Genomic DNA, 16,840 nt, shown 5'->3' on the forward strand with positions numbered 1-16,840 from the left:
CTAAAGGAAAAAAAATAGCTTGCCCTGAGGCTACTCATGACAGAAAGGCACCACATGCACTTCATTTCGTACTGTGAAAGAATCAACACTGGGAACTCAGGACAAGAAATTCAGAAGAAAAGTTCATTTAACTGAAGTACTCTATCATTTATACATAAGTGATTCTGTCATAATGGGATTTCTTTTAAAAGCTCGTAAGCATCTTATTTCACAAGACTGCACGGCCAGAAACGTAACTTCACCCTCTAGAGTAATGAAAGAGCCCGACTGCTTCAGATCTCTTTTTCTAAGAATACATTTAATGTCTTCTGTGAAAGCAATACGTTATCTGTGATATTTGGCTTTTTGTTGATAGCATGACAAAAAAAACTCATTAACTCAATTGGCTGCAGAGGAACTTTAGAGAGAAGCTTAAAATCTGCTTGGTGTAAGATCTGCCCTTCACCCATTCTGGACTTACTGACTTGAGGGTTTTACCTGTTTGGAAACCCACTCCATTTTGAATCACTGTTATACAACTATTTATAAGACAATCAGGCATTGGAGCACAAATTGCTTATAAAACTGATTTATAGATATAAGAGTTCTAGACATGGGCAATGCAACCAGTTATGATTCAGATCAGAGTCTAAACAATAAAATGAGAGCCAAATCTTACACATTATTTTTAACAAAAGCCAAGACATAACAAACTATAACCTATAACAAGTTGATAATAAGACCAATTTAAAGTTCATGATGAATTCTGAAAATCGTTTTTGTTTCAGAATAAAACTACTTAAGTAAATTATTCCTTTAGTTTAAACCATCAGCTGAAACAAAATTTAAATTTCCTGTCAATGAGTTTTCATTTAATCAAACTTCAGAGAATTTTTTTAGCTGCAAAGGCAAGCTTTTCATTATTTCACTAGACAATAAGATTATAAAATTGTCACATTAAATTAAAGAGCAAAGACGGATTTCTGAGCCCACATTACACTCTGTATGAACATAACACACAGAAATTGCTGTGTACAATCTGAAATATGTTACACATACCGCACATTTCAATAACATTGCCAAAATGTCACCAAGGGCTATAAAATCATAATGAAAACAACGTGAATTTTAGGACAAAGATGTTATTTTTAAATAAACAGTATTTGTATTTCAGCAAGGGACATGGCAAACAGTATGAGAGAGCTCATTCATTTGCAGCGGTGGCTTCAAATAAACCGCAAGACAGAGAAGCACAGAAAAGAGCTGCTTCCAAGCTCCCCAAGTGCTTAGGCTGTGTCTTTTAATTTTCTGCACCCTGCCAATCACTGCTAGGTCATACCATTCCCATATCAAAAGGGTCCAAAGTAAAAAAATGCCGGGTTTCTTTTCACACTGGATAAATGACCACAGATACAGTTTAACTTGAGGGCGTACCTTCACAAAAAAGCAAAACAATTCACAAAGAAGGAGCACTGCGGCTTGTGCTAGCCTTATTTTGTATTTTATTCACTTGCTGAATGGCAATACATGTTATTTATTGTACATTTTATACATGGCAAGCTGCACTGAATAAGGGTGCCTGCTAATGAATAAATTATAATTGTAAAATTCAGAATCTGCAAATTAACAAATACTTGGGTCGGTAATACCCTTGAGTTATACAGAAAATGTAAGCCTTAACTTGTGAAGTTCTTTGGAAAGCTGAAGTTCAACAAAAACTCTGTGCTACTGTAACACAAAAAATAACACCAGAAGAAGGTAATAAAGGCTAAATAATAAAACCAGTGCTGCAGTTTTCATCCTGGAATGCGTGAATATTGTAACCAGTCTTTACTGAAGAGACTCTAAAAAAGCAAAAATAATAAAAAAAAACAATGACAACAATGGATGCAGTTGTTTACTGAAGCGAATACGAAGCAAGGCATGCTGGGAGTGAACTGGAAACTCACCATGGAGTTTTAATGGAAAAACATCCTGCCCCAAAGAGGTAGGGTCTTCGTGAAGGGAGAGAGATACACAGAAATAGATGGAAAAACCATTATCATCATATCGTTTGTGCAACAGTTATAATAAAACATGTATACATGTCTGCATAGCTGTGCAACACACAAAGAAGGACAAACAGACTTTATTTGTGTGTCCAGGCTATGTGGGCGCAACTGAAATGTCACAGGTAGATTCTTGTAAACATCAGAAACATTTATTTTAATTTTCATCAGGATTGGAAGCACTGCAGCAGAAAAGATGCTGAATCCCCTTTGCGCTATGCCTTATAGAAAAGGTTATAAAGACAGAGCTTTTCTGATTTTGTGGACACAAAGTGCTGTTTACTGCAGAGAGGGATTTCAGAGACACGTATGCTTTCTAAAAAACAGAAAAGCTGGCAAAAACTATCGATTCATACTTTGCAGCTAAAAATGAAATAAAGTTGTTGATCAAAGCCAGCTTTGGAGACAGTTTAACATCTTTGTTCTTTCAGTTCTACTTCTAGATCCACTTCCCTTTCCATTGCACAGTTCAAAAATGGACTCTCTCCATGCCAGTGTAACTGCACTGCAATTCTGCCTCCGGCTTTTATTGGTTGCCTGAACTGGTGGAGGAAGGGGGTATGTTTTTCAAATTTTAAACAGCTATTAAAAGCGGGAGTGTATTCCTGTGTTTATCCTGCATGTTCAAAGGCAGTGACAGATTTATAAACTGTTTACAGTAAATTACATTGTGCTGACAGTAATAATGGAAGATGAGCCTGAACTCTGTCCTTACAGGAAAAGTAATTCAGAAACATCAAGCATGCAGCCACAAAACTTTTGTTTATTTGCTCACTCACGTATCATCGCAGTCTAAATACTTCTTTTAGGAATATTTTGCCCTTTGATGTTCAGTTCCGGAAGACCTTTATATTGAAATAATTAGCCCTCCATATCTTCTGGTGCAGGGCGGTACAGTGGCACGGTGTGCAGCACTGCTGCCTGGTGATGCAATTCAAATCCCGGGGTGCTATCCTGTATGTTCTCCCCATGTTTACTGGGATGTTGATTGTCTTCTCTAAAAACTGCCCCTGGTCTGAATGCATGCTTGTTTGTGTCTGTGTGTGCCTGCGGTGCACTGGTATCCCATCCAGATTATATCCCGCCTTGTGCCCAGTGCTTCTCAGGATAACCTCTGGCTCCCCTGGGACCCTAAATTAGATAAGCGGTTACGGACAGTGATGCGATGTGATCTTCTGGTACATCCTGCACTGGTACAAGCGGCTTCGGAAGTTTGAAACTGTGCATTGAAGGAGTGGTTTAATCATAACTATTTTATCTGTGCTGCTACGGGGGGGATTTAATGACAGTTTAAATTCAACGCCAGACTAATTTTTAAAAAGCGAAACACTGGATTATCCTAAAAGATTGACGCGAGCAAAAAAAAAAGCTTTTAAAAAAAATGGAAATTATTGAATTGATGCACCCAAATTTTCAAAGCTATTAGTATTCCAATTGGTCACAAGGAAACTCAGCCGTGGCTTGGCCTGAAACGCATTAATGCCACAAGCAGGGTTTCCTGTTGTCACTCAGGAACATCAGCTCTGTAAAATATCCTCATTAAGAGCCATACAGATCAAGCTGACAGTGAATACATTCTCACGTTTGGCAGCTACCCAACATATGGAAGCACAAGAGCAGGAAGTCCCATCAAGCAGTAAAGGCTTACAGAAGAGTGGAGGAGATGAGGAATAAGAAATGAAAGGGCAGCACGGTGAGGCGAGTGGGGAAGGGGGCAGGGCAAATTTGCCACTAAAAAAAGGGACAATTTAACCAATTGAAGTGCCTGTGTGTCTAATTAATAAACAGGAAGGAAAACGAGCCATCCAGGAAGGGAAGTGACATCAAGAATCCACTCATACCAGGACGTAAAGCCCCACTGATTAAAGCTGTCAACGCTGACGGCAACACACCATGTGATGTCAAAAGGAGATGTGACCCACCCACGCTGATTACTAAAGAACAATGCGCACACACCATAACGCCATGGACTGACCCATGATTCTGAAATCGTTTTTTTTTAGAATGCAGCAAAACAACGTTTAACACATTTACCCATGGAGCATTTCTGCTCCTGATTGTTAGCGTCAGTTCAGCCGTTTATTCTGTTACCTTTCATGCAACAGACCACACCGCTTTGGACTTAGTCAGCACCACCGCCCAGCAAACTTTTAAATAACCTAACCACAATGTTTAATTCATCCTTGTCAGGCAATGACATGAAAACACTTTGTTGCACTAATCTGTACACATCTGTAGGGTCAAAAGAACCCCCAGGAACATCTAGTTTTTTTGACATACTTTATTTGTACAGCCGAACAAAACAGCTTTCCCGATCATTCCTTTTGTGACTCTGGTGCGTTTTTAATGTCTTCCTATCTGAGTTCAGTGTTGATGAATTAAGCGCTTATGGATGCCTGCAGTCTAAGGAAAAAGTCAGACATCAGCATCCATGAGCACTTCTGCTGGCAGCACTAACACCTTACCTCACTCCCAACACAAACATTCAGCTCTGTCATACTGCCAAGCAAGCCCGGATTAAACAAGTCCATTTTGGGGTGAATTACTGATAAAGGTCTTCCAAGGTGAAATACCTTAAAATGAGTACAATACGTCCTTCTTCCAAAATAAATTTTATGATCTCTTCTAATCTATTATTCTACTATTATTCCGATAACTCTCCCATTGCACTTTACAGAATGATGTCTCTTTAGATGTGTCTTGCCTTGAGATACCCAACATAAATAACAAGAAGCATATGCACACCGCCTACTTTTCAGTTTCTTATTAGTTAGGAACATGTACTGACGTTGGCTAGTGAGTTTCAGGGGATTTCCAAGCAGTGACAAGAATACAAATGGATGTTAACCAGATGGTATTCCCCTTAAGTATTTACATCCACCTAGAAATGCTAATTCACACTATTTCCAGGCAGACAGACAGCACCTCACTTCTGTCAGATCTACACTACTTCACTACAAAAACAGCAATATCACTATACTGTACATGATATTCTCCACAGAATATGTTAGCTTATTTCTGAACATAGCTGAACTGAAACTTCCCCTGTTCCAGACAGAAAGGAGCAGCTACCAGCCCAGTTTTACAACTGCTGCTGATGTATTTTTGAAGCTGCACCATCACCACATCAGGTGACGACTGACTCCATCAGATCTCAGAGACTAAGCAAGGCTGTTCCAGCAGGAGATGAGGATAGGAGGCCTCCAAGGAAAACCAGTCTTCTGCTCTAACTGGTATTGGTGGACCAGTAGATGGCGCTTTTCCTTCTGGACCATAACCAATGCCAAGGTCATAACCAATGCCCCTGTATGCTGACCGAGGACACTGTCCTGTAGATCATGGGTGCTAAACTGAAGGCCCAACTACTTTAAAGATCATTAAATTACACGGTAATTTTCATAAGAGAAGGGGAGCTGACCCTAATTATCTCAATTTCACTCTGGGTTTGTACAATCTGAATTCAACAAGTGAAGAAATTTCTCACTTCTTCAACTCATCTGCTGTCACCCAGCCAGAGCTGCACTTCAGTGGTGGATGAAGTGGGTCCCTCCTACACACTCAGAGATCATTAGGATCATTATTGTACATAAATGTAAGGAATTACACAGGCTCCTTTAACCATGCTTTTCTAAAAGGTTTTCTGTTAACTTGAAGTAAAAATCCTGTCCTTACTTCAGTTAGACAAACAGCTGAAGAAGACAGCATAATGTAGACATACATGTCCTCAGAAGTGAGCTCCAGATGTGCTGGAACAAACCCCACATCTGGGACAATATGAATCTTACACCCTGGGATGTGCCAGAACAAAGGGGATGGAAACTCGTGTTCATTTTCTTATTCTTAATGTGCTGGTGGATTTTGCTGGGAGTGTTAAAGATTGTCCTAAGCATTAAAATATAAATATGAAAAGGTTGCTGAAATACTTCAGTCATTTGCTACAGTGCATTCGTTTGGATAATATTTCCTAATGTCAAATAATGTATGCTGCATATTACACTGAATAATGCAAATTAATATTAAGATAATTGTTGTGAATTAGTCTGGCTTGTGTACCCAGATATCAGATACAGTATATGCCAGGGGTGCCCTGTTAGGTCTGCTAGACTGTGGCTCTCCACTCCTTATACATACTATGTGTATCCTGACGTATACAATGCCTGCATAGATATGATTGACCCTTAAGTACCATCACTTCTCTTTATTTGACATACTGACGAACGATGTACAGACGTCATTTACAGCATCTTTTTAGTAACAATTTCCCCATCATTACGACACAGCAGCATTTATGGTGTCGAAGTGCACTTGCTAATTAATACTTTGCTTTACCAAGCTTTAAAGGAAAAATGTACAGGATGTCAGAAGCCTTCTCATCACTTCTTTATGACAAAAGATTTGACTGTGCAAAACAAACGCAGCAACAAGAAGCTAAGGTCCAAGGACGTGGCTGCTGTGCCTGCATGAACGCAGGCTGTGCAGCTGCCTCAGTTAATGCATTAACATAAACAAGGGGGAAAGGGGAAAGACAGTAATGCAAAGCAGTTGTTTATTTGGCTTCAGCACTTGGAATACAATTCCAGCTTGGCATCTGGTGCTTGACTGGTGCAAAAGGAGCTGCAATATGAAGTACTTACCCTGTGCGCTTGGTGATGGTGCCCAGTGTCATGGGCTGTTTGATCTGGGCCAGTGGCACCACAACAGTCAGACTGGGGAGAGGCGAGAGACGCGGGTTCCCCATGTTGTTGTTGGTGAAGTTGTTGTAGCACTCTTGGCTGTTCAGTTTGGCTGCAAAAACAACAAAAAAAGAAGAAAACTTCAGGAATTGCTCACAGCTCCAGAATGTCAGATGCAATCTCCATAGCATCCCCATATGGTATGGAAAAAAATCCCTGAGGAAAACTACAGATCTTCCTATTCGTTTCTGAGCCCTGACTGAACAATTATGAGGGGACTGTCGGAACACAAACATGGACTTTTCATATACACACCTGCGTATGTCTGATCTTGCAACTCCCAAAATTATGTTTTTTGTAAGTTTGCCAAAAAAACTGCTGAATTTGAGTGAATCAGGATTTATTTGAATTATGGGAAGAACTTTTCAACCAAATCCAGGGAACGATTCTGTGGATGTAGACGCTGTGATTTATTTTGACCATTTCTTGAAGTGCTTGTCCCACCATCTCGTGCATTTTTTCTGGAAAGAAGTGCTATCACTTCATAGCCCTGTGCTGGTTTTTTTTTCTTATTTCTGTGATGATAAATGGAGGACAAGCTGCACACTGGAGGCGGAAAACAGATGTGTACGACCACTGTAACATTTCAACCATGTTATTCACTTTTCAGCTTTAGGATGGAGGGTCAGAGTTTACCAGCTGTGAGTGGAAAAAGCCCCTGATCGAAGAGGGTAACCACTGCCCAGCCTCAAAACGACAAGAAGCCCCCTCTGCCCCTCAGACATGTAGAGATTTGAGACTGGGGTACTCCGTTTGTAGGCCGAGCTTTGATTGAGGCTAACTACCTCAAGATGCAACGCGACAAAGAACATTAGTGCCTCAGTGTGTTAATCAACCACACCAGCCTTTCCCAACTACTTTTATTCCCCAAACCACTAAATAACAGTTTACAGAAAACAGATTTGAGAAAAGGAAAAAAATGCAATTATACAATTTAAAACATTTCCTATGATGCCCTAATAGCTTTTAAGGCTATGTCAGAAAAAGTACTTAAAACAAAAACAAAAGCCCAGAGAGATTGTGCTTAAACAAGTTGTAAAAACAGACATGTATGTACCACATATGGAGCTGATCATGAAATAGGAACTGCACCATTTCACATGATTCTCAAGGTCACCAACCCCAGTGAAGACTTTGTTTTACTTAAATGAAACAAGTAAATTTGACAAAAAGATCATTATTAAATATTTTATCAATTATATTGGCAACATTAAAACTTCATATTTTAAATTAAAACAACAGTTTCTTTTTTTAAATACTGTAAGTAAATCTTTTGAAGGGTTGTTCAAGGATGTTTTCATTTCCTACTGATACTAGGGAAACAAATTACATTCTTTATTGGATTAAATTGAGCAAAATATCTTCTTTTAATTACAAACTATGTTTGTTTCATTAAAAATAAACACTGATCCCTGAATGTAAATGAATATGAAATTTCATTTTCAGTTATCACCTAAATTGAACAATTTATGCAATCATCAACATTTGGGCACATTTATATCTAATAAAAATAAAGTATATTGGGCTACATGTTCACTATTATGGACAAAAAATGTTAACAAGATAAATGGTATTGTTTTACTAATAGGATAGAACGAACAGATTTCAGTAAAAACTGAATTCCACCTTTTCATGCCTAATTCAATTACAGATTTCAAACAATGTCTTTAAATCTCACTCACAATCACATCACCAAAACACCAGGAAAACTGGATCACCCCGTGACAATAAACGTGAGTTCAAGTTCATTAGTCTTCCAGAAACCTTTCCCGGACCTTCAAGAAATCCGAGTTAATGGCCTCGATCAAGACCGCCTTCTTTCTTTTAGAGCATAAAAAAGGGGGAAAACGGCAATGGCCCCTGATTGCTGGAAATGAAAAAAACGGAGATAAAGAAACAAAACAAAGGAAAAAAAAACACAATAAAAGAAAGCTCTTCTGTTTTTTATGGAATCAAAGCACTCCAAGCAGGCATGCAACACTGATTTAGAGGGTTTAGATCATTAACTCGTTTCTCTATGTTTCATTAATACTGTGAAACGCCGGCTTTGTGATTAATCAAAGAGAGGCCATATTAGGTCTTAGGCCCCTAAATAACCAGTGCATTCAGGGGAGACATTACACAAACCCCAGCACAAATCCACACAGCCCCAGCATGAGAGGGTTCTTAACATTTCAAAACAACTACACCCCCAGTGCAGCCACCTTTTGTGTGTAAGAATAACAGAAAAGAAAAGGAATTTGAACAGGAAGCAGGCTGAAAAGCCATAATGGTGCTTGAGATGGACTAAAAGTAGGAAAGAAAGAAGAAAAATCTTAATGAATTTAGCATCTTTCTGTGCACTGCATTAACCCACTCGAATCCAAGGAAAACTCGAGACGTAACGAGATTTCAAAATGTGGAATGAAATACTTAATTGAAATTAAATTGTCTCACCGCTTGGATGAAATTAAAATTCAGTCACAAGTTTAAAAAACCTAGCAACACAAAGTTGAGGAAACACCTCTAAAAATCAAAGAGTAATCAAACACGCACTGATTGTCAAGACACTTTGCAAGTGCTTATGATTAACCTACTGTGGTTGTACAAAAACACAGTTTCATTATATATAAAATTACCTTTTGTGTCTAATTTCTTATACACATCCTTCTAATGTCATCATATACATGTAACTCTTTCTGTAAATAAGATAAGATTTTATTGTTCCCTGTGGGAATTTTTTTATGGACACCCAGCACTCCTGTACATTTAAATAGAATGCAAAAAAAAATATTGATAAATACTGATGTGTTTGGAGGTTCTTAGGGAAGAGCACTACATGTGTGCCTGGAGACTATTCAAAGCAATTCAGCTCAACAGCTCCTCCACTTCCCGACATGTTTTTGATGTATCTGGCTTAGTATTATCAAAGACAGAGACTGGGAAATATAATAACATGAGAGAAACAAAGTATAAATGACTACCCTAATAGATGCATGCATACAAGTCATTTAAATACTGCAAAAAGTGTCTGGAGTTTTTCTTAGAAAACTACCTGATGCTTATATATCTGTTGTTTAGTGTCTTCCTCATGTCACACAACAGTGGAGGGCAAAGTGCAAGTAAATGCCATCTGAAAAACAATGAACTGGCAATAATGTGCTGCTCCAGCAAGCTGGCACACTGATTCTCGATTCTTGTTCAGAATTAATAGACTTGTGTCAATACTGCTCCTAGCAAAGGGTAATGTATGTAATTCTTTAGTTTGCCAATGTGGGCAAAACCTACAGTACATGGAGAAATTTCACAGAAGCCTAAGCAACACTGTCTACAACACAGCCACTGGATGTCATTACTGGAAAAGATGTTCTGCAGTCAGGAAAGAACGTAGGATTAAGAGCCATTATTTGATTAAATACTTATCCCTGAAAAATTGTGTACCAATTAAAGACAGGGCCAAGGGGAAAAGGGTCTATTAAGGCAAAGTGTTTCAGTCACTAGGAAGCTCACAATGTCATGTTGTCATTCCACCCAGCTTCAACTATCAATGAAGAAATATTTTTGGAAATAAACTGCTGATTGTCATCCAGATTTCCAACGCTTTCCATCACATGAAATACAGTACCGCATTATCAAGAAAAGTAATCGTGATTTTTAGACAATTTAATCTCAATGGATACCTTAAATGCTTATCGACAAAATTGTTCTGGACATGCTGTCGGATTTAGCATTTCTGCAGGATTCAGGATATTTTTTCTTAAGGTCTTGCGAATTTCTTAGAAAAGCAAAAACCAACATTAACCATTAATTAATGAAAGACCTTCAGTAATTCAGACCTACTGTATACAGCTGCGGGCCTTGGGACTGGTAACACATGCCTAAAGTTCAGTGTGCAAAGCAGTGTTCTTATCTAGGGAATACTTTGATATATACTATTTCGTTCATTCATGTCTTTCCTGCTTGTCCAAGTTTCCCAGACATGATATAGTAAAAAAAAAAAAGAAAAAATGCACAGGAGGCAGGGATTAAGTGTGTGTGTGTTTGGGGGGGACATTAAAAGAGAGTAACAATGGCTTCTCCGCTGCTGCACTGGGGAAAAGTGCTGTCATGTAGCTGGCCTGTGTGAATTCCCAGAACTATCATTATTAAAATACTCACTTCCAGAGAGAAAGAAAAAGAGGGGGGGGGAGGCCAGAGAGTGCCGGACAAAAGAAATCCCACCAGACAAAGTGAAAACAAATTAAAAGAACCATTATAAAACACAGATGCTGCAAAGAAAATAAACTTCACAAGATTTACTGTTTTTTGAAGAAATCAGACATTTGTGGAAAAGACATCAGTGGCAACTCCCAGGTAATACCAGAACAAGGCCAAGGATCCTCTTGGTTGAATCTTTTCCGTTTTTACAGTATCTGCTCGCCTGCTGTTTTCAGGCTCTGAGTGGGGTCAATCCAGCCTATGTGAAAATGGCAAATTGCCAGTTGTTTCTAAAACCACAAGTGAATGAGAATGTTTTTAAAGAGACAGACTTCCTTAGTTTGCAGTTTTCCAGCAGTAACTCTAAGTGTGTTTCCGAGCAAATCAGCACCTTATATTTAAGCATGGGATGAGCATGTTCTAGCCCTTGATGTCTTAGTTATCACTGAATCGACACTAGATCCTGTTCTTCATATTTGCACACCATATATTATGAAAAATCTTGAATCACATTCTTCTGCCACCAAATAAATATGACGATTACAACCATATTTGCAGAATACCAATTTCGTAAACCAGTAATTTTTATGTTCTCATATGCTACAATTAATTCATATGGCACATCTGAAATATATATTCCACACAATGCATTTTGTACATAGCATTTCAAGTTTATTAACTGTGCCATTATTAAATGCTACACAGTACTTATCAAGTGAAATCTCTTACTAATATAGCAAAAATAAAACGGAGCAAATTCACACTGAGTCAGATTTCAGCATATCTAATATGAACTGAAAGTAGATATGAGCAAATACATTGAAACAGAGGGAAAATGCACATTGTTTACTGCATTACAACGCTTTGATGCCTCTCATGAAAACCACTCTAACTCAAAATCATCTGTGCGTGTAACCACTATACAGCTATCTGATTGGTGTTTTTACTGAAGTAAGAAAGTCCTGATTTTCTGGAAAGGCCAAGAAAAAAGCCCTGTTCTCTGTACAGTGACAGTGTGATTCAAACATTTCTCTGAATCTTATACTCTGGATTCAATCGCCTCATGTCTGTTTGATGTAGGGTACTATAATTGCAGAAGTAGAGTTTGTCAGGTAGGGGGTACCCGTTATTATTTCTGCAGGTTTGGTAGTTGAACCACTCCTTCCAGTTTAAAATTCAGTTACCAAGCAGTAACAAAGCTGAAGAAAGAGACTTCATGTAGAAATATAATCAATGCAATTCAGCATGTGGATCTGATCAAGAAACAGTAATTTGATAATATCAATTTACTTAAGAGTAAATGGTGACCATATTGAAAGTTGAAAGCATGAAGATTTTAGCATCTAAATGTATGCAAAAAAATCACAAACAATGTTTGCAAGCTTTTATAGATGCAAAATTAAATTTTGCCTGGAATTCAAATTTCTATAACCATGAAATGTAGACTAAAGTCATTCCATTTCATCTTGCAATCATCTTCTTGGTGCATTTCAATCAGATGGACCAAATCTAATGCAGAACGAAAAGTTAGCAGTGTCCCAACACACTCAATTAACTCAAATCTGTTTAAAAAGCTCCTTATTACTTCAGTCAGCAGAGCATGTATGAAAGACTTTTTTGTCAGTCTAATATTGTGCACAATAAGTCTGCTGAAGGCTTCCCTAAAAGCCGGCAGCATATGCTTGATTAAGGACAAAAACAACTTAGAACATTATGTATATATACATAATGCCTTACATATATTTTATATACTCACACAAATTAAGTACCGCGATTTTCAGCACTCTGTTTTTGCACACATGAAATTAAAACCATGTAGTGAACTTAGTTAAAGAATTATAGAAAATAAGCATGGATGTTTAAGCAGAACTGTTTAAGTGAGTTAAAGCACAATGTATGTATATATCTAAATTATGATACTAATTTGCACAGTAACATGAATTTTCCATCTAAAACGTTTTCTGTTTAGCTGCACACTGCTATTCAATTATGTCAGCTGTGCAAAGTTATACTTATCATTACCATTATTAATATTACCCTTGTACATGAATTCTCTCGACTTATTATGGCTTTTTTCAAATGACTTTTCTGAAGAACAAAAGCTGCCTTCCATTTTCTGGAACAAACTGTAAAAATTTAAAGCTCCAAGCATGGGACAAACACAGCAGTGGTCTGGAAAACAGAAATCGGTGCTGTTGTCATTTTGCCACTTCAGCACAGCTTTGGAAAATTAGCAGGACGCTCGTTTGGAACTGAGCTAATTGTAGACGGCTGTAAACAAGTCTTCCAAAAGCTGTTGTGCAAGTGCGGAGTCGCCCAGCCAGCAACCCGGGACTCTTCCGCTGTGCTGATCTGCCCGTGAGGCGCTCCAGATTAATCTGTCGACTCCCCAGATCGGAAGAGGAAACAGCAGCGCCCTGGCGAGAAACACTGCCTCCTGACCCCGACATACAAGCCCACAGAAGCACCGCTGCGGATCAAGCCGAGCTCCAGGAGAGTGGAACAGACATCTCAATAAAAAAACAATACCGAAATATATTTATGGACAAAATCTGCAAGTCACTGCCAGACGGGGGGGGGGGGGGGGGGGATAGGTCAATGTACGAGAAGAACATGTGGCAACTGCTCCTACAGTGAGTGAGCGAATACCCAACACAATCGTCAAACCTACTAGGCAAGCCGGAACAACAAGAGAGAAAATTAGTGACAATACACTTAAAGGCGCACACGGATAGATGTGTTTAATAATTTACTTTAGTTTTAGAATTCAAAACCCTTCAGTACGTTCCTTCCAGAAATCAACAGCTGTTTAAACATTTCTTGGATACAAAAATTGGCTGACATTATACAAAACAGATTTTATTAAACGTTGCATTTTTTTAATAAAATGCAATAAGCTAAAGCATCATTACTAGGTCTCTGCACCCCCCCCATAAAGTTCTAATAGCAAACAGGTATTTTGAGACACTCCAGATTTCAATCAATTTCAAATCAGCAGATACCATAGGCAACCTCAGATAACCATAATTGCTTTTAAAAGAGCAGCTAGCTCAAAACGTTTCAGGCTAGCCGTTTTCTGTGTGTGAAAAATTGGCATGTCAAGATTTTTAATTAATGTGACCACTGGAAAACCGCATGTTCTAGAACTAATCAAACTCGTTAGAACAATGCTGTATTCCAGCTGCAAACAAGGGCCCTCAGCAGAAATGTAAATCTGGCGGCACGAGATGCCACAATATGGTTCTCACACAGTAGGAGCCACAAGATAACAGTTATTCTGTTGCATTGTATCCAATCTGAAACGGTTACACGAATTTCACATACCCACGTTCAAAAATTTCATTTGATAACTGCAGTCTAATTGAAATAACGTTCACTGTAACCTCCAGAACACATTGAATTAAAATAGGAATGCCAGTACTTTCAAACCACAGTATTTTCTCAAATCTGCCAATCCAACATTTCATGATAAATAAATCTATATAAAACGTACATCGTAAAGAGTGCATGTTCTGGCATTCTAACACAGCTACTGTTGAGTAAATAAATATTCTGCTGAATAAGAGAAAATGAGTCTAATTACAGTAATGAAGTTAGACATATTTAACACAAACTTTTCATTCCACCTGTTCAGTGAGTTTCTAATGCTAACAGATGTGTCTCTTACACTAAACCAACAAGAAACAGTTTTATATTTTAGGAGAATCTGCCCGTCCCTGATTAAGATACAAGATAAACAGTTATGACTAAGAAAATTAAAAATGGCAAGATTTTAAACAGTTCAAATGTGTATTATTTTCTCCAAGTCAACCAAAGTTTTTGCCTTGTCTTTCAAGAAACAAATGGGTGTATTTATTCCTAACACAGCAACAAGCATTCAATTTTCCCTCTGAAGATTTTCAGCTATTTTTAAACAAAATTCTTTTAAATGTCTTTGTTAATTAAATGAAAGATATACAGTTCCATTTTTAAATACCACTACATATGGTTTGGCTGTAGAGAACAACACAAGACAGAAAGCCATTTTAAAACACAACTGTTTTAAATCTATCCTGAATTGTACCAGAATTCAATGACTTCTTGATAGGTCTCTTTAAGCTTATTAACTAATAATCTTATATGTTATACGAACTAATACATTTTTGTAACAATTTAGAGTTTTAATTTATAGTCTTGTAAAACTCTAAAATATCATTTGAAACAGAGCCATTTGAAATTACTTTAATTTGGTTTAAATCACAAAGTTTTTAAAAAGTTCATTCTAAAGATGTTTTATTTGAAATAATCATTTAAATAACCTCTATGAGATTTACCAATTATAGCATAAAACTATTAACAAATTTAAAGAGCCCAATATAGAGGATTATAAATGCTTTATTTATCTAGTCATAGAATTTAATAAATATAGTTAAGAAAATGCAGTGGTCTATGGGCTGTTTTTCACTTACTAGATTCAAAGATGCCTTGGCTGTCTTACAGTGTAATGTCTCAGGTCATGAGAAGTGTCAAAAACTTACTTCCTTAGGATGGGAAAGGACAACATATTTCATCAACACCACTCTCATTGACTGAAGAAAAAAAGCCAGTGAACTTCAATTCATGCATTTTCACATGAGAGAAAAGGGTAAATATGGTTAGGAAAAATACTCTGAAATACTGTATAATAATCTGAAAAATAAAGATGTTTCATAGTCAAACACAGAAACGTAAAAAAGACAAAGCAGAAGATAAATATGGTTCACAATCATGCATCAATAATGATCTGAATGTTATAATTTTGAATTGACCACATAATAATAATTACATTAATTCTTGGGGATAGGAGGAATGACCTTCATGGAGTGTAGCAAAATTACTGCCAGCCTCAAACACAACTAGATTTCCATTAAAAATATATTCTGGTTCACTTAAAACCATAACTGCAGAAAATACCAATTTAAAAAATAAACAACATATATAATTCCAATTCTACTCTCTTAAAACCCCATTATCTTATATGTTGCTTTACAAGCCAAAGAAAATACTTTCTGCAGGATTTTATGTGTACAAACCAAAGACCATTTTAAAACATGTGAGAATCCAGTGGAACAGAATGTTCTATCAAATATTAAAAGCACGATAACAGACGTTCTTAAAGATAAACCACTTAGCATCTATATACAGAACAAACTTTTTTTTTGAAAACACTAGTTTTTTTTAATCTATTTTCCCTGTTTTGTGACTATTTTAATACACACATTAGTATTGACACTGCTGGAAAAGAAAATCATTTTGAAACCTTAAAAAAAGTAAAAGTAGGCTACAGGTAATTGTGTTTTAAAAAAAACTCATTTCTTAGTTCATCACTGATTATATTATTAAGGATCTCAAACAATTTCCAATATAAATGCAGTATCATATGATCTACATATCAGCAGAAGATGCAGAAGATACAAAAACCCATTAAATGCAGACATCCAGACATTTTTATTACTCTCTCTTATTATTCAATCTCACTTTTACACAAAATGTTTTAGACTTACGGATATGCCATTTTCCATTTCAACTGTTTTTTTTTCAGCAGCCATTAAAAACTCTCTCCAAGACTCCAATGGTGAATGCTAAACTCCTCACAAGCTGCTTTTTATTTGTGATCTAATTCCATTTTTATTTATGTAACTAATTAGCACTGTTACAAAAACAAACATCTTCTCCAATATCATGGAAATACATGCATGATTTTGCATGTAATTATTTTGTAGCTAAAAAAAATATTTAATTATTTCTTATTTGCTTGTGTCAAAAGTATGACAGAGCAATATATTTAAGTACTTGCTGTACTGTATGTATTTCGCTTGCCCATACGTGGAGAGATGTATTAAGGCCTTTGTTCAAATTAACAGGATATAATGTGATGGACATCAC

At 37.1% G+C, this 16,840-nt stretch overlaps 1 protein-coding gene across 5 annotated transcripts in view; it reads right to left on the bottom strand.

Moving 5' to 3' along the window:
• The window catches only part of bcas3 (BCAS3 microtubule associated cell migration factor), a 234,446-nt gene that overhangs the window by 150,262 nt on the left and 67,344 nt on the right, over positions 1–16,840 (bottom strand). For 4 of the 5 annotated variants that reach the window (XM_006640898.3, XM_015367378.2, XM_069184359.1 and 1 more), the window contains 2 exons: positions 6,662–6,812; positions 1,929–1,973 (listed from right to left, as the gene is read on the bottom strand). In XM_006640898.3, the coding sequence (XP_006640961.1) occupies positions 1,929–1,973; positions 6,662–6,812 (196 nt within the window). The remainder of the gene's footprint in view (positions 1–1,928; positions 1,974–6,661; positions 6,813–16,840) is intronic. The other variant, XM_015367379.2, reaches the window with a different exon arrangement.

Source organism: Lepisosteus oculatus, chromosome 26 (assembly GCF_040954835.1).
Source record: "Lepisosteus oculatus isolate fLepOcu1 chromosome 26, fLepOcu1.hap2, whole genome shotgun sequence".
NCBI classification, from domain to species: Eukaryota; Metazoa; Chordata; class Actinopteri; order Semionotiformes; family Lepisosteidae; genus Lepisosteus; species Lepisosteus oculatus.